Below are 27,259 nucleotides of genomic sequence, written 5' to 3'. Positions count from 1 at the left end.
GAATAAATTGTTATTTTGATAATAGTAAGAAATTCTAAGAGAAATACTGCATCGATGATTTATTTATAATAAATAAATACTATTTGTATATATTGTATGTAAAAAATAATGTGATGTTATGCGATTATTTTATTTTACTTCAATATGTATAATACAAACAAATGTGTGAATAAAAATCAAACATTTCTTGTACGTGATCGTGTATTTATTACATATCAAAGAGATATACCTTTCTAAAAGAGGCATGTTATTGACATTGTTGTCGCTTTTCCACGATTGATTGGCTGTCTCGATTCGCATTGAGCGTTATAATCATAGCATCGAACAACTGTCATCAGCTAAGGGTTAACAATTTGATAGTTCAAAATAAAATTAAATAAAATTACAATTATTAAAAATTTAAATCATTACAAAAAATTGGATAATGGCGCGCGCTAACTACGCGCTTATGCTGTCTAATATTTATAAACAAAATTAATAATATATGGCTCTTTAAATCTAAACTTAAATGAAAAAATAAATGGCAATATGAGCCTGGCGCTGTTGGTATATATATATATATATATATATATATATATATATATATATACCAACAGCGCCAGGCTCATATTGCCATTTATTTTTTCATTTAAGTTTAGATTTAAAGAGCCATATATTATTAATTTTGTTATTATTAATTTAACAAGCGTTAATTAGTTTCCTAAGAATTTTAGAATAAATTTCACAATGTTTTTTCAATGTGTTGTATTATATTAAATTCTGCGCCCTATATATATATATATATATATATATATATATATATATATATATAGGGCGCAGAATTTAATATAATACAACACATTGAAAAAACATTGTGAAATTTATTCTAAAATTCTTAGGAAACTAATTAACGCTTGTTAAATTAAATATTAACAATATCGCGGACGTTTCGGACCCCTCTTAGGGCCATCTTCAGCGCATATTTAATAATATTTACAATATAAATTAGGAATCCAGGTTTTAAACAAATGTACAATATCGTGTCCGAAGGAAATTCTAATGTATTGAAAAAACTTATTAAAACGCATTTTTTCAGCCTGCGTGTAAATAAACAAAATTAATAATATATGGCTCTTTAAATCTGAAATTAAATGAAAAAATAAATGGCAATATGAGCCTGGCGCTGTTGGTATATATATAGGGCGCAGAATTTAATATAATACAACACATTGAAAAAACATTGTGAAATTTTTTTATTTAATATTTATAAACTATATGAGTGTACACACAATCATTTAATAAGAAAGGAAGCGTTTAACTGATGTAACATGAGATGTAATTTGTGAATGGGCTTGTTTCATATTTATATTAAATATATATGTACAATACTTTTCGCGCTGAACCTATTCGTATTTGCCGCGCGCGGTCTCGCTTGTGATTCGCGAGCGCTATCAGCCACCACCGCCGCCTGATGGTCGGGTCAGTTGTCGTTAGATCGTCGAGCGTGCATATTATTATCAAGCGTATTCAACCGCAAGGAGGATTGTAATCTCGCTACAATACAGTTTACAAAATAAAATACGTCAAATAAGAGAGAGCGTACTTCTTTCTCGAGCACGCCCGATCCCATGAGAAAGAGAACCATGGATCCCTGCGTGGAAGCCTCAAGGCTACGAAACAATATGAATATGAAAAACAATTTGTACATATACACTCGGCCAAAAAAGCGGTACACTTGAAAAATAGGAAAATAGAATATGTGATAAGTCTTGCGAAGGAACATGAGAATTTAATAATTGTAAATTTTAACGCAGTTGTAGGAGAAGGTAGAGAGGGACAAATAGTAGGACCTTTTGGATTAGGCAACAGAAATGATAGAGGAGCTAGTTTAATAGAATTCTGTGACAAACATAATCTTACCATCGCAAATACGCTATTTCATCATCACGTCAGAAGACGCTACACTTGGAGGATGCCAGGAGACATAGGTAGATATCAAATAGATTACATCCTCGTTAGACAAAGATTCAGAAATTAAATTAAAGACTGCAGAAGTTATCCAGGAACAGATATGGATAGTGATCATAATATAGTGATTATGAAAGCTAACCTCAAATTTAAAATCCTGAAAAAACAAAATGGTCGAAAGCGTCTGAATCTTAAGAAACCTCTGAGAAATTAAAAGATGATGATACGCAAGAGAAATACAAAAAGAAGACAAACGAACTACTAAAATAAGTGAGTAGGATTAATCTTAGGAATGTAGAGGCAGAATGGAGTTGTATTAAAAATAGAATAGATTCCGCGACTAGAGATGTTCTGGGTCATAAACAAAGGGAAAATAAGAAACCATGGGTAATAGAAGACATTGTGAATCTAATAGAGGAAAGGCGAAAATATAAAAATAGATTAAACGAGGCAGGACAACAAAGATATAAAGTGGGAAATTATTCGAAAATGCAGAAAAGCTAAAGAGCAATGAATTAACAATAAATGCAAAGAAGTGGAGGAAAAGATGACAGTAAGAAAAATTTATGAAGCATACAAAATAATTAGGAAAAATTTCAGAGATATAGGATTTAGTAGCAAGAATATTAGAAATGAGGCAGGAGACATCTTAATAGGAAACGAGAAAAGGGCGGACAGGTGGAAAAATTATACTTTAGGCAAGAATTAGGAGATGCATTAGAGCGGAGGAAAATAGTGTTGAGGCAGATAATCTAGGAGATCCTATAATGAAGGAAGAATTTGAGTTAGCATTAAAATTTAAAAAAACAGGAAAGCGCCAGATACAAATGGATTACAGGCAGAAGTTTTGAAGTACGCAGACAAAAAGAGGTATTGGATCGTCTGTTCAAACTAGTTGGTTATGTACATATACGAGACGGGCAATATCCCGGAGGATTACAAACGAAACCATAGTAACCCTACTAAAAAAGAAAGGCGCAGATAGATGTGAAAATTTTAGAATCATTAGTTGAACTTTCCACGCATCAAAAATACTAACTAGGATCGTACAAAAAAGGATGGAGAAAAGAGCAGAGAAAATATTAGAAGACCAATTCGGGTTCAGACAAAACAGGGGAACGCGCGAGGCTATTCTATCTCTACTCGTAACAATAGAAAAAACAATAGGTCAAAACCAAATACCGTGCTGCAACTACAAAGTTTCTTAGGTTTGACAAACTATTTCCGAAAGTTTATTCGTAACTACGCGCAAAAAACCAGACCGTTGTACAACCTTTTAAAAAAATCTCTTAAATATAATTTTGATCAAAATTGTGCAAAAGCTTTCGAATCGCTAAAAGACGAATTAACAAAATATCCAATTTTGCGTTTGTATAATCCGGCGGCGCAAACCGAGTTTCATACCGATGCCAGTTCAAAAGGCCTTGGAGCAATTCGCTGCAAAAGCAATCCGACGGAAACTGGGCTCCTATCGCATATTTTAGTCAAGCGACAAACAAAGCTGAGTCGAATTACCACAGCTTTGAACTGGAGATGCTCGCGATAGTTAAAGCAGTTGAGCGTTTTCATATTTATTTGTACGGGTTAATTTTCACAGTAATTACAGATTGTAACGCCTTGGTCTACGCGATAAACAAGGCAAACTTGAATCCAAGAATTGCGCGATGGACGCTAATGTTGCAAAATTACAGCTTTAAAGTAGAGCACCGACCAGGAAAGCGAATGGCGCATGTTGATGCATTGAGCCGTCAAATCCTTTTGATAGAAATTATGCCTCTTGAAAGACAACTTGAATTTCGTCAATTGCAAGATCCCCGGTTAAAAGAAATAGCTCGGGAGTTAGAATTCGCCGAGCGAAAAATTTGAGTTGATTGACGGACTCGTATACAAAAAAACGCCGGAATGCGCTCGCTTTGCGGTCCCCGAGTCGATGGTCGTAAATATAATAAAAACATATCACGATGAAATGGCACACTGTGGACCCGAAAAAACAGTACAAGGAATTTGCGCGACGTATTGGTTCCCGTCTATGCGTAAACGCGTAAAAGATTTATATAGAAAAATGTATTAATTGTCTTTTGGCTAACTCGTCAGTAAATAGATTTGAAGAGGAGTCACAAATTAATCCGCCACCAAAAAAACCTTTTGAAATTATACATGTTGATCATTTCGGGCCGTTATAGGAAACCTCGGATGGGTATAAATATGTTTTTGCGGTTATCGATGTCTTTTCGCGATATACATGTCTTTTCGCAACTAAGACAATGAACGCGAAAGAAGTTTGTGAGAAATTGAAATTTCTTTTCTATGTTTTCAGAAAACCGGTAAAATTAGTCTCGGATCGCGGATCCGCATTTACCTCTAAAAAATTCGCCAACTTTTTAGAAGGTTTAAACATTATTTTGCACAAGGTAGCTGTCGCGTCACCTTGGGCGAACGGAATAATAGAAAGAGTAAATTGTTTTATAAAAAGTAGTCTAACTAAAATTATCGAAACTCCTGCCGATTGGAAAAATAAGATTGAAAAAGTTCAATACGTGATCAATAACACATACAATTCGTCAGTTAAAACGTCACCTTCAAAATTGTTATTTGGCTACGACCAACACGGTCATGAAGACAAAGACTTGAAAAACTTTATTGACTCATGGTCAAACATTCAAAACAAAGTCGACGAGCAAAGAAACATTTCTCGAGATATCGCTCTTCAAGCGAACGAAAAAATAAGAGAGTATAATAGAGTTTATTTCGATAAACATCACCGAAAACCAACAGCATACAGTCAAGGGGATTTAGTCTTGGTAAGAGACCTTCAACCAAAAATAGGAGTTAGTCAAAAAACAAAAGCAAAATATAAAGGACCTTATCAGGTCGCAAAAGTTTTAAATAAAAATCGCTACGTAATCACGGATATACCCGGTTTTAACATAACGCAGAAACCTTATAATACTATACTATCTTCAGATAAAATAAAACCGTGGGTTAAGCCCGTAGAAAAACAATAAGACATTTAAAATATCAGCGTATAAAAAACAGCGTATATGTTGTATATATTGTATATATTCGTAATAATTATTAGTATTAAGAATCATTGTATATATATGTGTATATTTGTGCAAAACATTTATTCTATAAAAGTTAGTTGTAACATTTAAAAAAATGTTTTATTTTGCTTTGTGTTCCAGAAGGGAAATGAACTTTATAAATACATTCGGGACGTATGTAATATCAGGATGGTCGAGCTGTAAGGAGTTTTTATATAAAAGATGAAATTATCGGAGCACCGCTACCTAAAACTGTCGTCTGCTCCAACCCCACTCTGTCGTCTGCTCTCCCTAATGCGTCGTCTGCTCTCTCTCGCGGAACGAGAGGCTGATCGAGGAGAGAAATATCGATTCCGAGAGCATTGCGCGTTCAACAGTCAATTTGTTCGGTCGATAGAATTTATTGAGAGTCAATCGTACTTTGATTTTGTATTTAATTGCATCGACCATTTGATATACAGCCGATCCGGTTATTGTTTAACTCATTGTAAAATCTGAATAAGACTTTGTATAGAATATTAAGAAATTCTAACATCGATTGTGAAAACGTGTGTTGAGAATCCAACTCTTTCATTTATATTAAACAGCATATATTAAATTTGGACTTGTTTAATATTATAAAAATCCTGACATTAATCCTATATTATATTCACATTACCTTAGAGGAAATTTTAAATTATTCCAGTAGTCTTACAATATCAAATAAATTGCGCCATGTAAAAGTATAGAAACTTATACCAGTAAAACATTAAAGTTGCAAACCCATATAGAGTTGTATAATTATAAACCTTCTTTCACGCTTAGAAGTTGCACACAAACCTATGTAGAATCCTATAATTATAAACTTCCCTTCACGCTGCAAATTGCAAACTCATAGAGAATCGTAATAATAAAAACTTTGGCTTAAATTTTTAATTTTTAATTTTTTTATTAAATTAAATTTTATTTTCTTGTGTTTTGTTATTCTTTTTTTTTATTCTTTTTTTCATTATTTTTTTTTATTAGTACGACTTTCTATAAGTTTGCAACTTCCAGCGTGAAGAGAGGTTTATAATTATACACGACTCTATATGGGTTTGCAACTTTAATGTTTCACTGGTACAAGTTTTGCTATACTTTCACATGACGCATATACATCTACAAAAATAGTTATATTAGTCAATGTTTAATTGTCGAAATGTTCCTGAAACTCCGAACAGATCGTTTGGATTTATTACAGAATTCGATCGGAGAGATTCATTAACTTTAACTTTTTCTTGCTCCAGAAACCATTTTCTTCGTTCTATCAATTTTGCTTGCCACATATCTGAAATAATATCATAAAAATCTAAAACTGAAATTCTCCAATTATATTATAAATATTATAAATATATAATATATCTAATTATATAATAAATATTATATATTATAAATATTAAAATAAAAAATAGTTCAAGATTCTTAAATTTAAATTCTTAATATTAAATTAAACAAATTTGTTACGAAAAATAAATAATTAATGTTAGGATACATGATGATTAAAAAAAACAATATTTTTTACTATATATAAATACATATATATGTTGAGATATGCAATTTTTCCGCGTATTAATCGTCATAATAGCTTTTCAGTTACTACGTTACTCAAAGTTAATAGATGGCGTGAGGATGGTTCTTTCACAAGTTTATATCCGCTTTTATTGATATAGACTCACATCCGGTTATGTTACTGTGTTAGTCACATGTGAGAAGAGATACTTTTCTATTAATAAATATATATTGCTTCAGTGACTTAAACAATAAATCTGAGTGTCACTACGTTTTCCAATAATCTCCTTAAGATCCCACGAGCGATATATTTAACAGGTTATGAGCCTAGGCTCTTATATTCTGTGAGAAGTGATATTCGTGACTTTTAGGGAGTTATTATTCACCTTAGAGGTTATTATTCGCCACGTGTCGATTTAATCTAGCGAACATGTCTGGCGTTACGATTAATGGAACTCGTATTGAGTTTTTATCTAAAGACAACTAGGACACATGGAAGATGCAAATCGAGACATTGTTGATAAAGGCCGATCTATGGGAGTATGTCAATGATGACAGTCCCTTTCCAAGGAAAACTCCGAGTGCGGATTCAACTGCCAGTTCGACTATGCTTGGAAGAAGAATGATAGGAAGGCCAGATCAGAACTAATTTTGCCGATACATCCTTTTCAACTTGCTCAAGTCCGAAACTTAGAGACTTCACGCGAGGTCTGGCTTAAGTTGGAATCTATTTATGCTTCTAAAGGTCCAGCTAGAAAGGCTACGCTTCTCAAGCAGCTGATTCTTCAACGAATGAATGATAGCGATGATGTGAGGGACATATGGCAAAATTTTTTGATGTTGTCGACAAGCTGGCGGCGATGGACGGTTGAGGTAAATGGAGATTTACTATCTATTATGCTCTTGTACAGCTCTGCCAGCTACCTTTGACAATTTCCGAGTTGCAATAGAATCACGAGATGAGCTTCCTTCAGTTGATGCTCTCAAGGTCAAGATACTCGAAGAATATGATGTCAGAGCTCAGTCTACTGTTAGTAATATTGTTGGAGCATTAGCGGTCAAGAAAAATGCCAAGTCCCGCTTGAGACAGAAGAAATTCAAGCCTAAGGGTAAGGACTCACATAATATATCCAAGAATGTCCACTGTTATGAATGTGATTTGCCCGGTTACAAGGTCGCAAATTGTCCGGCATGTAATAACTCTGATAAGTCTGATAAATCCATGAAAGATCCTGTGAAGCAAGCGAATAAGCCGAGTGCAAATGTTGTGGATGATTCATACTTGGCTTGTCATACTGTATTCCATGAGGGTTATCAAACTTCCAGCAACTGTCCGAAGTCACGTGGTTGGATACTGGATAGTGAATGTACAGCTCATTTATGTGGTGATGGAAACCTGTTTAACACGCTTGACTCGTTTAGTAAAGGGAGAGTCAACCTGTCAAGTAATACATCAACGGTTATTGAAGAAAAAGGAGCAGTGCGACTACCTATTTCAAGTCCTCAAGGTCACAGATTAATCGAACTTCAGAATACCCTGCTTGTTCCTGATTTGAAAACCAATTTGATGTCTGTGGCATAAATTACAGACAAGGGTGGATCAGTAATTTTTAGAAACAATTCTGCCTTGGTTGTAGGTCAAAAGGGGACCGTCAAAATGAAGGCAGAACGTCAAGGCGATTTGTACTTTGTCGAAGAAGATGATGACTATGCCGGTGCATCGGAAGTATCTCACAGTGCATCTGCATTGTGGATGTGGCATAATCGGCTAGGACATCTAAATACCAAGGATTTGACCAAGGTTATATCGGATCATGGACAGTCGTTGTCATCAAAAGCAGAGATTGAAGCATTGAAGCAGTGTAAAGTATGTCTCAAAGGAAAGATGACTGCTTTGCCATTTCCTAAAAGAAATGCTGCAAGTACCGAGAAACTGAAGATAGTACACAGCGATGTGATTGGCTCACTACGCGTGCAATCCATAAATGGTGCTAAATGGTTCGTTACTTTCATAGACAAGAGCACAAGATGGTGCGAAGTTTATTTCCTTAAACAGAAGAGCGGGGAGTATACGAAGCATTCAACCTTTATAAGAATTTAGTAGAGAATCAGACTGGGATGAAGATAAAAGCAATTCAATCTGACAGAGGCAAAGAGTATTGCAATGCGGAATTTGAGTCAATGTTAAATTCGAATAGCATCGAACAAAGATATTCTGTCGCTCGCAGGCCACAACAAAACGGCCTTGCAGAACGAATGAATCATACTCTACTGGATATGGCACGATGCTTTCTAATCGACTCCGGTCTTCCTACCTAGATTTTGGTCTGATGCTATAGCTATATTCGCCTGCCATATTCGAAACCGTTGTCCATCAAGTACTTTAAATGGCATATCACCGTACGAGAAGTGGACAAGTAATGTTCTTGATATCGGTTACTTGAGGACTTACGGATCAGAAGTTTATATTCTTGATAAGGATCCTACAAAAGACAAGTTTGCACCTAAATCTATAAAAGGTATATTTATAGGTTATCCACGTGAGACCAAGGGTTATCGCGTTTGGTTACCCGAAGAGAATGAAGTTGTAATCAGCAGAGATGTTAAGTTTTTAGAAGTCTCACATGCAAGTTCGATCCATGATCAAGAGATTTGTGAATTACTTCAATTGACTGACAATTCAAATGAAATCTTGGTGGATTCAACACCTTTAGAGGAAGAGACTGATATTCTCCCTGCATACCTATCACATGAAAAATTGAGGGCACATATAGGAAAGGATAGTATTGGTCGCTGTGGTTCACCACTTCTACAACAACGAAGCGTGTCGAGGACACCAAAAACCCCGTTACAGAGAGAAGTTCCGGATCATGGTAAAAATGATATTATATTTTTAAATGAATTCTCTAAGCGTGCTCCAGGTCGACCTCGTTTATGCGGACCGGAAAGCCCGGACGACCCAGGAAACTCTACAGGACAAGTAGCACGCTTGATCAAGAAGAAGAAGCTGGGTTGCCAGATGCAGCCGATCTTGATGATGATGTCTTCGCTGATAATGAAACAAATTTCACAGGGGCCGCTGAAGTTGTGGTTCGTGATGCCTTGTCAGGTGATAACCGAGATGATTGGACAGATGCTCTCATCACTGAGATACAAAGTCTAATTAAAAACAACACTTTCGATATCATCAAGAAAACTGATAATCAAAAGACTGTTGGTTGTCGTATTGTCCTAACAAACAAGTTTAATCTAGATGGATTCATTGCTCGTAGGAAGGCTCGGATAGTTGCTAAAGGGTATAATCAGAAATATGGCAGATTACCACCAAATCTTTGCACCTGTGGCCTGAATGGAATCCATCAGATTATTGCTGGCTTTGTCCGCAGAACTAGGTTTAAGGATCTGGCAATTTGATGTGGTCACTGCTTTTCTAAATAAACACCTGGATGAAGAGGTGATAATGGACGTGCCTGATATGCTGAAAAACTCGCTCGAGATATTAATCCTACGGAAGAATACTGAACCGGAAATCAAAAGACGAGCTGAACAATTATTGAATGATTTGCAACAATTATTGAAACAATTATTGATTGAATCTGGTAGTAATGCTTGTAGGCTGAATAAAGCCTTATATGGATTACGTCAAGCAGGAAGACAATCGAATAAACGTCTCAATGAGAAATTAACAAGTATTGGCTTACTTTCTACCAAGAGAGAGCCTTGTTTATATCAGACACATCGCGATAAAGAAATATTACCATTATTGATTTACGTAAATGACATCTTAATCGCTTCAAATGATGCAAATTTAATAAATGAAGTAAAACAACAGTTGATGGAAGAATTTGAGATAAAAGATATTGGTCTAGCTACTAATTGTCTAGAATTGGAGATTTATCAAGCAGATAGTGAAATAAAAATTTCACAAAGAGGCTACACGATTGATTTATTCGCTAAATGCCGTATGAAGGACTGTAATCCTATTAGTACTTTCCAAATTAACTCTCAAGATCTGAAAACATCTGAGAAAAGAGATACCTGCTTGTAAAGAAGACTCGTATCCGTATCATGAGCTAGTAGGTGCCCTTATGTACCTGGCAACTAGTACGAGACCAGACTTAGCCTATACTGTTTCCAGGTTAGCACAATTTAATAACAATTATAGCAAAGAAAATTGGATCGCTGCTAAAAGGGTGTTAAGATATCTTGCTGGGACAATCGACCTTGGATTATCATACAGAAGAAGTAATAATAATTTACTCGGATATTCCGATGCCGACTGGAGCGGCTGTTTTATAGACAGACAATCCTATACAGGATATGTATACCTCCTTGGAAATTGTGCTATTTCTTGGAAATCCCAGAAGCAACGCACTGTTGCGTTATCGTTCACTGAGACCGAATATATCAGCATGAAGCTCTTAAAAGAAGGATTCCAGAAGATATCTCCAGAGTTTACTCAGGGAACTACATTTTTCAGATATGGCTGAGCTGACGCTTTACGTTGATAATCGTGGAACCCAGTACCTGGCAAGTGATCATATGTACCATCCACGAACCAAACATATTGACATAAGGTATCATTTTATACGAGAAGTAATTTCTGGTGGTCTCCTGAGACTCGAGCATATATTTACACAATACATCAGTGCTCGGAATTAGTTGCCCTTTTCGGACCGATATCTGAAGCGTCGCCTTCGGTCCCCCACTACCGTTCGAGGCTCGACGACCGAGCCGCCGATCACTCGGACAACGCTATGCCTTAGGAGTGTCCCTACAAAAAAAAATATGTTAAGATTGTAACTTCCGCGAAATCGTCATTCAATTTTTGTAGACACTCCTGAGGCATAACGTTGCCCTAGCGATCGGCGGCTCGGCTGTCGATCCTCGAACGATGGTGGGGGAGCAAAGGCGTCGCTTCAGATATCGGCTCGAAAAGGGCAACTAATTCCGAGCACTGCAATACATGGTTACTGACTTCCTCACCAAAGCCCTACCGAAGGACAAACATTGGAGCTGTGCAAGAAAGTGCGGGCTTATCTGGATCTAAAGACCCCTCCCTTCATTTTTTGTTGTAACCAAAAATTATCTGTAGCGTTCAAATTGAGTGGGGTGTGTTGAGATATACAATTTTTCCTCGTATTAATCGCCATAATGGCTTTTCAGTTACTACGTTACTCAAAATTAATAGATGGCGCGAGGATGGTTCTTTCACAGGTTTATATTTGCTTTTATCGATATAGATTCACATCCCGTTACGTTATTGTATTAGTCACATGTGAGAAGGGATAATTTTTTATTAATAAATATATATTGCTTCAGTGACTTAAACAATAAATCTGAGTGTCACTATGTTTTCCAATAATCTCCTTAAGATCCCACGAGCGATATATTTAACATAATTTAAGTGTAATATTATCATTTATTTTCTAATCTTTTAACATCTCGCTTTAAATATGAAAATTCGAGATAAAGTCAATGATAAAACTCATACGCATTTTTTCGGAAAGAATATTGTACCTGCAATAATATTCATTGATGATTGTTCACCGCCATACTCTATTGGTAAAAGTGATCTTGGTATAATCCCATATAATGACTCTACTCCAGACGTATAAGTGCGGATCTAAAATGTCATAATAGTAATTAAAATTATGAACAATAATTTCAATCCATACACACAAAATATAAAAATTATGTAATAATTACGCATAAATTTTCATTAATTGAATTTTAATTTATACTTACTCTGTTTACAAGCTTTGCTTTCATCGCTGTTTTAATTATTGATATGAAAATATCGATAAAACTTGGTGCATTTATCATATGAATTGCTTTGATTCTTGCACAATATGAGTCCTTTAAATAAATTAATAGAATAATAAAAATTTATTTTTACAAAATATATATTATGTATATAGTAAAATAAAAAATTTTTTACATACCAAAATAGTCTGCACTCTTTTTAATACAGGTGGTGTAAACTTTATAATATGATTGAAAGTTAAATTGCCACAATCAAAAATGATAACCTCGGAATTAACTACATCTTCCTCTGCACGTGTCTCAAACATCATAAAGATATATCTGTAATATTAGGAAATAGTATATAGTATCTTATTGATTTCATCTTGATATCTTTACAAAGATGGATAAAAATGTTTGTGCGTATATATAGTCAAACCTCACTAATTCGAAATTGAAAGGAAGAGAAAAATTCTTTGAATTGTAGAGGTTTTGACTTATAAAATTTTTCGAATTATCGAGGTGTATAAGAATAAAGTTTGAATTATAGAGGTTTAGCTACTTTGTTTATTTAGCTACAACATAACATTAATCTATAAAAATGATCGCAAATGTACATTAAATTTAAAAGTACATTAAATTTAAGAATATTTTTTACAGTATATATAGTGTCAAATAAGTTTAAATAAACATTTAATATGCAAAATATTAACAGTTTGTTTCGAATTACAGAGGCTTTGCCTTTGAAAATTCGAATTACAGAGGCTTTGTTTTCAAAAATTCGAATTACAGAGATCAAACGCTGCTTTAAAATTTTTAGTTAATCTCGTATTTTTTTCGACTTATAAAGGGTTTTCTCAAGGGAAATGAATATTGTTTCGATTTGTAGAGGTTTTCGAATTAGCGAGGTTCGAATTAGCAAGGTTCAACTATATACATATAGCGTGGAGAAAAAGTCCCGGACCTCTGAAATGTCTCGGAAGGAGTGAAATATAGAAATCTTAAATAAAATTATTTGTTTTCTTTACATCAATTTATTTCTTTCATTATTTTGTGCATAAAAGAATTAAGGTATAATAAGATCATCGAAAAATGAATATTTTACGAGATATTTCATAGTTTATATATAAGATTATATTAAATTAATGTATAAAATAATCTCATAAACTATTAACTTTTTGATTATCCTACTCTTATAACATTTATACAGAATATTGCAAGGAATCGATTTATGTAAAAAAAATATAGTTTCTATTTAGAAATATAGTTTCTATTTAGAAAAATATGGTGATTCTATTAAAAAAAATTAAGTTGACCTTGAAATGACCTTTAAATTTGACCTCTGAGATCAAGGTCACCATCAAGTGCTCTACTTTGAATCCTGTTACTTTTGTATTTAATATTTTTTTTCTATATTTTATTCCTTCTGAGATATTTCAGGGGTCCGGGACTTTTTATATATGGATACACATGATGTTTCAGGAGAAATGGTTAACATTTAAGGACATGTATGTTGTACACATCATTTTAAGTAAAATAGTTTATATAAACATGTGTCCTATTCTGGACGGTCATAAAGATACAACGTATTAAGTCTTAAGAACGAATACATTAATTAACTTATTAGAATCAAATTCTATGAAACAATTACATAAAATTTTAAGCTTATAAAACGTTTGAATAATTAATATTAATTAATAAACAATAATTTCAATTTTAATTAATAATAATTTTGCCATGAGCGAATATGAGCCATTTTAATTACACTAGAAACCAAAAATTTTAAACTAACAGATAATTATCAAACATGACCTAATGTTTATATTCGTAACCATGGTAACAAGAAACGATGAAAATTTAATTGTTTTATAGCATTTGGTTCTATTAAGTTAATAAATGTATTCATTCTTACACTTGAACATGTTGTACCTTTATAATCGTTCAGAATAGAACATGTTTATATAAACTTTTTTGCTTAAAATGATATGTACAATCATGTTCTAGAATGCTGACCATTCTTCCTGAAACACCCTGTATATACAGGATGTTTTTGGACCTTTACGACAAACTTAAAGGGGTGCTAATCTCGGTATCTGGCGATGCCTTTTTAAGACGCTAAGCGTCGTGTTTTGCCTTGTTGAACGCTGTTTGATTTCTATATAGTTAGATTAGAATAAAAAGATCATACGTTTTTTTAAAATTTTATTTTGTTTATTTTATTACAACAAATATTCAAAATGGCAATCTGCAACCTCAGTACATCTCAATATACTTTGCATCTATAATCCATTGACTGACGCATCCTTTAAAAAATTTCAGACGTATTCCATGAATATTCCACAGGAGTGAATTACATCACATGCGTTTGTTATCCTGTCGATGAGCTCATTTCCAGTATCGACAGGTGTCATATGCACTAAATTTTTGTATCGGGGATAAGGAATAACGTAACCATCAACAATGTTCAACGAAGTCTCGTGCCTTAAGAAGGCATCGACGGACACGGATTACTTAACAAAAATTGTTCAATTTGCCGAGATCTAGCATCCCTTTAAATTTGTCGCAAAAGTCCAGAAACATCCTGTATATACATACATTAAGAAACACGGTAGTGTCTCGCGCCAAGTAAAGGCGTAGCGATAGCGAGACGCACCGTGTATATGTATATGTATACGCGAACGGCCTAGTTGCGAGTTCCTCATATTATCGGATCTCATATAACGACTGAACCGATCGAGTTCTTAATGGTCTTAATGGATAATTTGGGTCCTAATTATATAACGAAAATGTCCTTATTTTTGCTTTACGTGGTCTATAACCAAAGATATTATTATGCAAAATCCAAAACAGAAAATATATGATTAAGAAACGTCTTCTTCTCCTTGGTTGTCTCCGGGAAATTCTACATCTCACGATTCAGTCACATAGCGGCGCTTTTGACAAATATCGATATTTTATTTTGACAAATATCGATATTTTATTTTGACAATTATATGTATATTTTGACAGTTTGTGTGTCATGATGTGTGTAATGAGGGTTAATTAACATACTCACGCGAAGAGATATGTATTTTAAATATTATCATCGTTTCTCTATGTCATTATTTTAACAGTTAGGGATGTGTTTTGACAGATTGTGTGTAATTATGATGTATGTAATGAGAGTTAACATACTCGCGCGTCACAAAAGGTATGTATTTTAAATATTAAATTTATAAAATTTATTGATTCCATCGTTTCTTCGTTTTATTTTCTGTCTGTTTTACTGTTTCATCATCTTTCTGTCTTATTGTTTGTAGTATAAATATATTGTGACGTTGCCGTCACGACGCGCGTCCCTCCAGCCGAAATCGCGGGGCAAGGGCCAAGCGGCCGCGCCACGCGAGAGAGAGAGAGAGAGAGAGAGAGAGCACGAGAGCCACCGATTTTCCCCGCAGAGACGGCTTGCGATACCGAAATTATATTATTAATTCGCGTTTATTTTTATTTTTTTATCGTACACGGAGCGTTGTCGAGAGGACCGAACGAAATAATACAGACAACTTGGGAAGGACATAAAAACCATCCGAAACAACACTATTGACAAAAATTGGCATTTGGCTGACTCAAAGACACGGCCGTTACAGCGCGGATCACGCCAATCCTCAAAACAGGGCAATGACGTACATCGCAGGGGCGAGGAAGTCACCCCGGATCCACGAGAGCGGATCTTATCGAGCTACCGTTCGGAGAGACTGAAAAGTAATCTCGGACACCCCTCCGGATATTACAAGGCCCGAGGACCGGCGAAGCCGCCAAGAAAGCGGCGTAATTAACGCCGACAACAATTATCGCGAATTCTCGATAAGGGCGCTGTCGCCCTAAGTACGGCCGTGCAAAAACCGCGCGACGGCGATCAGTCGTGCGAAGCAATAATTGGGTGGGCGTCCGCGCAACCCCTTTCGCGCAGGATCGAGTTCCGATATCGATTCGGGGCAGTAGATCCGACACTCTTGTGTTGCCTGTCCTCCGTGGTGCGTGCCCGTTACCGAGCGTCAGTTGATCTCGAGGCTACCGAGATTCCGAAGTCCCGAAGACGCAAGGGTGCTCAGGAAGAGAGAATAGTTATCGGTGAAGTTACCCGTGTACGCTATATTAATTACGTTCATGTATGTCCGGGCCTTAGCCACTCTAGCGTCGTCGCGAGCTGTTTGTGTGACTATAGATTAGAGGAATTTGTGAGGGCTCGGCCCGACCTTTAGTGCTTTAGCGTTTGCGAGCGATCGACGTTAAGTGGCGAGAGTTTCCGAGACCGTCAGTACGTCAATTGAAGTACGCGTAATTATCGTCTCTCCGGGATTCGGTCGGGTTTACGTATCGCGACTGTGCGTTGTCGCGTCTTAGTAGAATTGTGTCGTGCGTATGAGTGAATGTCGTTGTAGCGTGAGGATTTCGTCGCGGAATTATTTATCGATCCGATTGAAAAGCGTATAGAAAGAGAGTTCGCGTAACGTAGTTACGATAGCGAGAATAAATAATATTCACGATCATCGGCGAGAGAGCGCGAGCGTGAGAAAGATCACGCGAGAGCGCGAACGCGAGAGTAAGAGAGAGAGCGAGATATCGGCCACGGGCCGTCGGAAGGATATCGAATTGTGCCGCGCGAGACTATCTCATGATTATTGTTAACCGGCTTTAGTTTGGTTTTTGATTTCGCCTTCTTAGCATTGTTAGTCCCGTTGTTGTATTATTATTCTTTTGTAAATCTCAGTTACCGTAAGTAATACTTGAAGCGAGGACTTCGTATTCTGTTAGCATTGTCGTAACACGTTGTTTTCCTCTCAATTTTGTATTTGTTAATTCGCATATTTCTTTATAATTCTTTATATTTCTTTATATTTCTTTATATCTCTTTATATTTCTTTTTATAATAAATTTCTGTTATCAATAGTATTAAATATATCAAGTCGTTATTTCGTGTCTCGTCTCGTCCCGTAGATTGTAACACTTGCGTTTAACATTCGCGATTTTAATATTCTCGAATCTGTTGGTTTCGCTGCAACACCACCCTGCCCCTCTACCGTTAGGAGAGCTGACCGGCCCGTAGCGGATTTTCGGCCAAGATTTCGCATTGGATTATTTCGCGGATTGACGCGTGAAAGATCGTGTCTGGCGCCCTAAGCATCGTTATTGATAATTACGGCCTTTGTCTCTCCGCTGCGGTACGCGCGGAGCGACCGACACCTTAGCTCACACGCGCGAATTAATTAATCAATATATCTGTCCCGTTTTTGTAGACGACTCGGCTCCATCCGTCCGGTTTGCCGTGTGTGAATCGGAAGAAAAAAGTCGTCGCAATATATACATATATATAATAAAAAACTGTTATATATTATTTATAATTATTTTTTTTTTGTAATATTAAATTTGTAATAAATATATCAGGAGACGCGGTAGCGTCTCGCTAAGTTATCTTTCGTTGTCTTTTTCTTTGTTCCTCGAGAGACGCTACTGTGTATCTTTTACCGGAACCAGGACGATTTTGGGCATATCTAAAATAATGAAATAAAATATCTCCTAAATCAAATCACTTTTTTTGAAAAATGACTATATCGATTGAAAGCGAAAATTTTTCTCTTTAAAATGAGACCAGAACCATAGTGCTAGCTGCTCTAGTTCCAGAGATATTGATTTTTTAAATAATTTTTCGGCTGAAAATGTGTCATTCTGATTCGTCGTCGGATTTGTCCAGGTTCACGAAAAGGCCGCTAGATGTCGGGCAGCCGCCATCTTGTCCGAGATGGGTGACCGTCCATTGACGTTGCTTAACCGTAGTGATCGGACGAGAACCAGATAGTTGAAAAAAGGGTAGGGAGAGGAAGAGAGAGGGGCATAAAAAGAAAATTATGCGAAAGGGTTGAAGGAGGAAATTATTCTAAAAACCATCCCCTAATAGTAAAAATTTTTAAAAAATACCCTCTAAGGGTGAAAGTGAACATCTCGGAAATGATGCGGAGTAAAAATATGGGACCCACCCCGTTAGTCAATGCTCCTGGGGGGACTAATTTACGTAATAGTAAAAATTTTCAAAATCCACCCCCTAAGGGTGAAAATGAATATCTTGAAAATGGTGCGGAGTAAAAATATGGGATCCACTCCGTTAGTCGATGCTGCTGAGGAGACTAATTTACGTAATAGTAAAAATTTTTTTTAAACCACCCTTAAGTTTACGTAATAGAAAAAATTTTTTAAATCATCCCTTAACGGTGAAATTAAATAACTCGGAAATGGTGCGGAGTAAAAATTTGAGATCCACCCCGTTAGTCGATGCTCCTGAAAAGGAGGGGCGGCTAATTTACGTAATAGTAAAAATCATCCCTTAAAGATGTAACGAGACCCCCCGTTACCCGGCCGATTACCACCGGAAGGCTGCGCCCGGCGAACACCGGCCGGGCGATGCAGCAGGCGCGATGCACCATATTTTAATTATCTAATATTCGAGCCGTTATGCCAACCGTCATTCGACATACCGCGTTTCGCGTCGCGCCGAATCTTGAACAATCCCGAGCACGAGCGAAGTTCGCCGAATAGGCTCTCGATCGAGATCTGGAGCCGTATAAAAAGTGCGGCTCCAGACAAGAGAGATCACTCCGTTTTCCGATCCGCTCTAGAGCTAGTATAGCTCCTAGAAGCGAACCAGAATCCAGAACACTAGCTAACGGCGAGTTACGGGGGTCGGGTGTACTCAGCCTCCGGTGGGCGTTCTCACCACCGTCGCATAGCAAGATCCTACCTCGCATTCACGAGCGAACGACCGAAGGGATCGGGAGTGCCCGGTCTCTACCGAGAGTTCTCGGTTTTCGGAACCGCTCACCTTCTTTGACACCTCGGTACCGGACAATATCTCGAGGTAGGGAGTTCCCTGCCTTGGACGGGAGTTCCCGTCACCGGTAACCGTCCCTGGGGCACCATAATATCCTATGGTCAAAACCGCGACACCATCCCGCGCCCCATACGCGATTACGAACGCTCGAAACGCGCGAATAACGCAACGCGCGTTCGATCTATCGAACGCTCTCTCAGGCATACGAGAGAGCGAACGCCAAAACGCGCATACCGAAGCTACGCGCTCGGCTCCGCCGCGCCCCTCTTCACGCGCCGTCACCGTTCGCGCGTCAACATCAATACGCGCTCGAGACAGTTCACCGGCTCGGCCCTTCAAACTGTTTATAAACACGGGCCGGGGCAATAATCCCGCGTATACACGCGACCGAAACATATGATCTCGATACGAATCACTTTATGTATTTATCCGGAGCATTTAATGCATTGTGTTACGTCCTGTGGACTCCACGATTCTTTTCGCCTCCCCGATTTACATAAATCCGCGTTCCGCGAACGTATTAATTGTAAGACCCGAAATTAATTATAAGAAATAAACGGAAAAAGACAGTGATTGTGAAACAGCTCGACCGGTGAAATTATGAAACCTACACAATAATCGATAAGTCATAAGTAATGATGAAATATCACGCTCGACACACGTTATCAACAGACCAAAGAACAAATTAAGAAAGAACTTCTTACGCAAGAGGGATTTAGAGAACGCCGAACTTGTGACTATGAATCACAAGACAGGAACTGCCCTTTGCCCTACAGGAAGGGCAGACGAATAGTATAAAAGCAACAAATCTTCAAGAAGACTCGTTCATTCCGGCTGCATCTTGGCACTTGCGCACCGTGTAATACACACTCACTGTGACCATCAAACTCAACCAGTTAGCAACCAGCCAGCATTCTACTCATTCGGCAATTCGAGAGAATCCAGCCATCCGGAGAGTCGACTGAACTGTCATCACAGACCAGCCACTTGTACAGATCAAGTAGTGAGTACACTTATCCACATCGCGTAAAAATAATTAAATCCGTCAACGCGACTTAAATAACCACTATTCTCAGTGGAAATCGCTGCCCGCCAAGCGGTCAAACGCGCCCTCCGGTGGAAACAAGATAATTCACGGCCGATGCGAACACTCGCTAGACTGGTGGCATTGCGATACGACTTTCACAATTATCAAGAGTTCAGGGAGCGGTTTTTCTCGTCGGCTCCTAAAAGAAATCGCTCTTCCTCCTCCTATTCCACCTCATTTTCGGGGTCTTTATCCACCTCATCACCCTCGACTTCTTCAACCTCTTTACTCCTTTCCTCGTCTTCTTTCGACTATCCCAAGCCTTCATACTCCCCTCTCCCCCTATCAGAAGACACCTACTCTTTTAGATCCCCTTCTCCCCTAGTAATAACCATAAACGATTCCCCTCCTAACTCTCCTGAAAACCCAGAGGTCATCGACCTCACCGACGAAGAAACCGTAGAAACACGACACATACACACATAAAATTATACAACTATCTATACATTTCAGAGTCAAATGTCTAACTCTTTCATCTCTTGTTTATTTCTGTTTAATATTGAATAAATGCTAAATTGTTACTTTATGCAAATTTAGCGTCTTGTTAAAACCCCTGCGTTCCTTCCTACTTCCCCTGAGATCGCACAAGGTCCTATCCCGCGTAAAAGGGATTTAATTCCCTTACCGAAAAGGGACTGACGAACGGACATCCGAGATAAGCCAGGTAAAAGCGACTATCAAGTCGTTGACCTCCCTCTGGGCCAGACAGTCTGTTCGACCCGAAATCACACAGACTTCGGGAAAAACATTGTTACGACCTCCTTGCGGCCTATCCTTCCCACAGGTCAGGACGTAACATACGTTTAATTGGGGGCTCGTCCGGGATTGAAATGTGCGATCTTTGGGAATAGGAATGAGTAAAGGGACTAAAAGTACAACGAACAAAGACGAAATAGAAGAACTTTATAAGACCGCTTTAGAAACACCACACAGAACACGCGAATCTAAATCGAATATCATAACATCTACGCCTCGACACGTACATTTTTCCTTAGGGAATTCTAATTTAACTGAAATAAGTGAATTGCCCGACGATTCCGACGAAGTCGAGCCTACTAGCTCACAAAATCAGATTGTCAAAATTGAAATCGATCATTCTAACAACGAATCCGGTGAGCCGCTAACAAACGTGGCCAACACTAATCATTTCGCCACTTTAAAATACGCGGTCGAAGCCGTTCTTTTTTTCGACGGTAGTAACATCCCACTAAATTATTTTATTGAGGGATGCGAGGAAGCAAAATCTATGCTCCCTAAAGAGGCAGAGTGTGAATTCGCTAAAGTTATAAGAACGCAAATAGTGGGGGAAGCGCGTCGTACTATACAGGATCAAGATTTTAATACCGTAGCTGCATTAACAACGTATTTGAAAAAAATTTACGGTCCCTCCAAAAATGTCTACCAATTACAAGGAGAATTAGGTTGCGTTTATCAGAAAAATAATGAAGATGTCGTCACTTACGCGAATCGGGTTAAACTTCTCGGAACACAAATACTAGAGGCATATCGAAGCTCAGGGAACGCTATGCCTGAACAGGATATAAAAGCAACTATAGAAACAGATATGTGTAAATGCTTTATTAGAGGACTAAAACCCGAAATAGAACAAAGAATAGCGCGAGACTTAAACGTACAGGAAACCGTGGCCGACGCGTTAAAAATAGAAAGAGAGCTTCAACAAATGATAGATTTACGACAATACGCCAAATCAAGACAAAATTCACCGCTACCCGTTAATCGATCTCGAGAAGTCTGCCAAATCTGTTATAAAGAAGGGCATGCAGCAAGTAGTTGTCGAAAACTCACTCAACCTTCACCACAAAATCAAAATCCTTTCGGAAACACCGGAACGGATATTTTAATCTGTCAAATTTGTAAAAAACGCGGACATAGCGCAGATAAATGTCGGTTACGCGACCCACGATCTCGACAATCAATTAACGTAATTCAGGAAAAGGTCGTTACTTGTCAATTATGCTCTAAGATTGGTCATAATGCAAAATCATGTCGACAGAATAACTTTAATCAACAAACAAATAAATCTTCAATAATTTGCCAATGGTGCGATAAACCCGGTCATTCGGCTAATAATTGTTGAAAGAAACAAAATGAACGCAATACTAATATCGTGTGTCAAATTTGTAACAATTATGGCCATATCTCTGGAAATTGCCGCTCTAAAATCAATCCAATACCAACGCATAAAAACAATTTATTCTGCCGATATTGCAAAGAACAGGGCCATCTTCTTGATACATGTCAATTACGAATTACGAGTAACAATCGCCGCAAAGAAAAAGAGCAGGGAAACTACAACGGACCCTCGACGTCGGGTGTGAAATCGGGGGCCGAGCGGACATCACACCCATCCGCGCAACGACAAGCCAAGTAAATAACTACGAACCCGAAATCTGGCCTGTAACTGTAAGCCTCGACAAACATAGTCGCGTGCCTACGGTGCAGGTTAAAATCGATAAAAATACCACTCAAATAACTTTTATGTTAGACACAGGATCCGGACCGAATATAATCAAAGAAGATTTTGTGCCCAAAGATACGAATATTAATTATTCAAATCTTTTAAAATTAAACGGTATAAACAATTACCCTGTTTATACCCTAGGAGAAATTACACTAACACTCTTTGAATTACCTGTATTATTTCATATCGTGGCCAACGATTTTCCGATTCCACAATCCGGAATATTAGGAAACGACTCCTTTAAACAAACTTTCTCAAAAATAGATTACGCTCAAGGACATTTAGACATTTCTGGAATTAATGTGCCTTTCTTCTCCCCAGAAACCATAACAGTATCTCCAAGATCGGAATCACTATTTTTCGTGAGGATAGGGAACCCTGAGATTAAAATAGGATATATACCGAAATTAAAGATAAAACATGGAATTTTCCTAGGAGATACTATCGTAGAAAATATTTCTGGAAAAGCATATTTATATATCATAAGCACTCTAGATGAAGAAGTAGAAGTTCGGGTACCGACACTCCGTTTAAAACCATTGAATGAGCTATTTGACGACGATGTCGAAACTATCGATAATAAAGAAGAAGGGTCAGATAACGACCGAGCTAACGTTAACACGGACCACGAAGAGGGAAATTACCAAACCTCTTTTGATAATTCAAAAATCCTTGGAGAGGGAAGTTACCAAACCTCTCCTGAAAATTATGATAAATCAAAAATCCTTGGAAAGGGAAGTTACCAAACCTCTCCTGAAAATTATAATAAATCGAAAATCCTTGAAGAGGGAAATTACCAAACCTCTTTTGATAATTCAAAAATCCTTGGAGAGGGAAGTTACCAAACCTCTCCTGAAAATTATGATAAATCAAAAATCCTTGAAAAGGGAAGTTACCAAACCTCTCCTGAAAATTATAATAAATCGAAAATCCTTGAAGAGGGAAATTACCAAACCTCTTTTGATAATTCAAAAATCCTTGGAGAGGGAAGTTACCAAACCTCTCCTGAAAATTATAATAAATCGAAAATCCTTGAAGAGGGAAGTTACCAAACCTTTTCTCAAAATTTCGATAATCCAGAAATTATCGGAGAGGAAGGTTATCAAAACCTCCCAAAGAAAAAAAATTCTAGAATTTCGGAGGAGAATTTCCAAACCTTGACAGAAAATTCTAGCTCCGTCGATTGCGAGGAGGGAAGTTACCAAACCTCATTTCACAATTCGACACAATCCTCTTTCAAAAATTCAAAGGATCTTTTATCCTCTCCAAAATTCACATTTTCGAAAACTAGATTATCTATTAAAAATTATAATAAACTAGAAACCTCTCAAGTTACTATGGAAAATCTTCAAGAAGAAGCTCAAAAATATAATAAAGATATTGAAAAAATAAATAATAAAACAGTTAAGAATAAAAAAGGACCGTCTCCAAAAATCTCAGCATCCTTATTTGACAAATCTCAAGAAATTATAAAAAATTTCCCACGAAAACGAAAATTAAATCATAAAGAAAAACAACAAATTAATGTAGAAAATATCGATCTACATAACTGCCTAGTAGTTTCCGAAAAACCGAAAGAAACTCGATTCATTCAAATTATGGAACTACTTCGGTTAAACCATCTAAATAAAGAAGAACAAGGGAATGTACAAAAATTAATAACAAACAGCCAAGATCGATTTTATGTTCCTGGAGAAAAATTGACCACTACTCACGTTTTACAACATCAAATAACCACTACAGACGACCGACCAATTAACTCGTCAGTATAGATTCCCGCAATTACACAAAGAGGAAATAAACAGGCAGGTAGAAGAACTGTTAGAAGGAGGCATCGTAAAACCGTCTCAATCACCTTACAATACGCCTATATGGATCGTGCCAAAGAAAGAAGACTCGAAGGAAAACAAACGCTGGAGGATGTTTCTCGATTTTCGAGCGCTAAACGACAAAACTATCGGTGACGCTTATCCATTACCCAATATCGTAGATATATTGGATCAATTAGGAGAAGCACAGTACTTCTCCGTATATGATCTAGCCTCCGGATTCCATCAAATAAAAATGGATCCTGCCGATGGCCATAAAACAGCATTTACACTCCTTTCGGTCATTATGAATTCGACCGGATGCCTTTCGGATTAAAAAATGCTCCTGCTACCTTTCAACGATTAATGGACCTAGTATTGACTGGATTACAAGGAGAAGAATTATTTGTCTATATGGACGATATTGTTATTTATGCTACCTCTTTAGAAGAACATGAACGAAAATATAACGCGTTAATAGAGCGACTTCGTAAAGCCAACCTAAAACTACAGCCAGACAAATGTGAATTTAAAAAAAATGAAGTAACATATTTAGGACACGTAATTAGCAAAGATGGAGTAAAACCAGACCCGAAAAAGTTAGAAGCAGTACGACAATTTCCAAGACCCAAAACACCGAAGAACATTAAACAATTTTTGGGACTTGCAGGTTATTATAGACGATACGCTTCTAGAACCCTCACCGATAACGAAATAAAATATGACACATACGAAAAGGAAGCTTTAGCCATAGTATATTGCGTCAAACATTTTCGACCGTATTTATATGGGAGAAAATTTACCTTAATCACTGATCATAAACCATTATTATGGTTTAAAAATGCTCAAGACGCAAACATGCGAATATTACGCTGGAGACTAAAATTATCAGAATACGATTACGATGTCGTACACAAAGCCGGAAAAACTAACGTAAATGCAGACGCATTATCGAGAAATCCAATAAATCTTGAAGAAATCGATTGTAAACTAATAAAAAAAAGGAAAACCTTAAATCCAAACAACCCCGAAGATGCAGAAATAATTTCAAAAATGTTAGAAGAATCAGATAGCGAAGAAGAATAAGAGAAAGAAACATGGAGACGCGGCTTCATCAGAAGCATCAACAAAACTACCTGGATGGTCCAGGTAGTACTAGGTGATTGGGGTAGGACAATCTGGCATCACGCGAATGATATCTACCTCCTGGAAGATAGATTCAAGGAATTACCGTGGCAAGCCATCTTCTTTCGACTATCCCAAGCCTTCATACTCCCCTCTCCCCCTATCAGAAGACACCTACTCTTTTAGATCCCCTTCTCCCCTAGTAATAACCATAAACGATTCCCCTCCTAACTCTCCTGAAAACCCAGAGGTCATCGACCTCACCGACGAAGAAACCGTAGAAACACGACACATACACACATAAAATTATACAACTATCTATACATTTCAGAGTCAAATGTCTAACTCTTTCATCTCTTGTTTATTTCTGTTTAATATTGAATAAATGCTAAATTGTTACTTTATGCAAATTTAGCGTCTTGTTAAAACCCCTGCGTTCCTTCCTACTTCCCCTGAGATCGCACAAGGTCCTATCCCGCGTAAAAGGGATTTAATTCCCTTACCGAAAAGGGACTGACGAACGGACATCCGAGATAAGCCAGGTAAAAGCGACTATCAAGTCGTTGACCTCCCTCTGGGCCAGACAGTCTGTTCGACCCGAAATCACACAGACTTCGGGAAAAACATTGTTACGACCTCCTTGCGGCCTATCCTTCCCACAAGTCAGGACGTAACAATTGCTTTCTTTAGGTTTATTTTATCGCGAATAACTTTATGTATTTACCCGAAACATTTAATGTACTGTTCTCTTGAGTTGTATTTGATCACGAAGCACTCTATGTATTAATCCGAAGGAGTTAGTGCACTGTTTGCTTTTGTTGTACGATATCGCGATTCACGTTATTGTATTTATCCGACGCATTTAATGCCGTGTTTTCTTTCGTTGTATTATATCGCGAATCATTTCATTGTATTTATCCGAAGCATTTAATGCATTATTTTCTTTCGTTGTATTATCTCGCGAATCATTCTATTGTATTTATCCGAAGCATGTAATGCACTGTTCTCTTTCGTTGTATTATTTCACGAATCATTTTAAATAAACTGTGTTCTCTTTATTTAAATACTGAATCACCGTCTTGTGATTTCGCATCCGCCCTTTCCCGAACCTTGTGATCACGACTGAGCGACGTCCGGCCGTATCGGGAAAAGCGGCCCGTTACAAAGGTGAAATTAAATAACTCGGAAATGGTGCGGAGTAAAAATTTGAGATTTACCCCGTTAGTCGATGCTCCTGGGAGGACTAATTTACGTAATAGTAAAAATTTTTAAAACCACCCCCTAAAGGTGAAATTAAATAACTCTGAAATAGTGCGGAGTAAAATATTGAGATCTACCCCCCTCCCCGTTAGTCGATGCTCCTGGAGGGATTAATTTACGTAATAGTAAAAATGTATAAAAACCACCCTCTAAGGGTAAAAATTAATAACTCAGCAATGGTGCGGAGTAAAAATATGAGATCCACGCCGTTAATCGATGCTTCTGGGGGGACTAATTAACGTAATATTTAAAATTTTTAAAAACCACCCCCTAAGGATAAAAATTAATATCTCGGAAATGGTGCGGAGTAAAAATATGGGACCCGCCCCGTTAGTTGATGCTCCTGGGGGGGGGGGCTAATTTACGTAATAG

The 27,259-nt window shown here is 37.3% G+C and overlaps 1 protein-coding gene across 2 annotated transcripts in view; it reads right to left on the bottom strand.

Moving 5' to 3' along the window:
• Nucleotides 1–4,671: 4,671 nt before the first annotated feature.
• Nucleotides 4,672–27,259, bottom strand: part of LOC145940282 (alpha-tocopherol transfer protein-like) — a 35,669-nt gene continuing 13,081 nt past the window's right edge. For both annotated transcript variants that reach the window (XM_083045206.1, XM_083045205.1), the window contains 4 exons: nucleotides 12,464–12,605; nucleotides 12,267–12,377; nucleotides 12,039–12,144; nucleotides 4,672–6,297 (listed from right to left, as the gene is read on the bottom strand). In XM_083045206.1, coding sequence (XP_082901332.1) covers nucleotides 6,146–6,297; nucleotides 12,039–12,144; nucleotides 12,267–12,377; nucleotides 12,464–12,605 — 511 coding nt within the window. In that variant the 3' untranslated portion in view covers nucleotides 4,672–6,145. The remainder of the gene's footprint in view (nucleotides 6,298–12,038; nucleotides 12,145–12,266; nucleotides 12,378–12,463; nucleotides 12,606–27,259) is intronic.

The sequence above is a fragment of the Prenolepis imparis genome, unplaced genomic scaffold, assembly GCF_030444845.1.
Source record: "Prenolepis imparis isolate NDT839.2.m4 unplaced genomic scaffold, iyPreImpa1.0 SCAF_9, whole genome shotgun sequence".
Lineage (NCBI taxonomy): Eukaryota > Metazoa > Arthropoda > Insecta > Hymenoptera > Formicidae > Prenolepis > Prenolepis imparis.
Note: the sequence above shows the minus strand (reverse complement) of the source record. Positions and strands in the feature narration are given on the sequence as shown.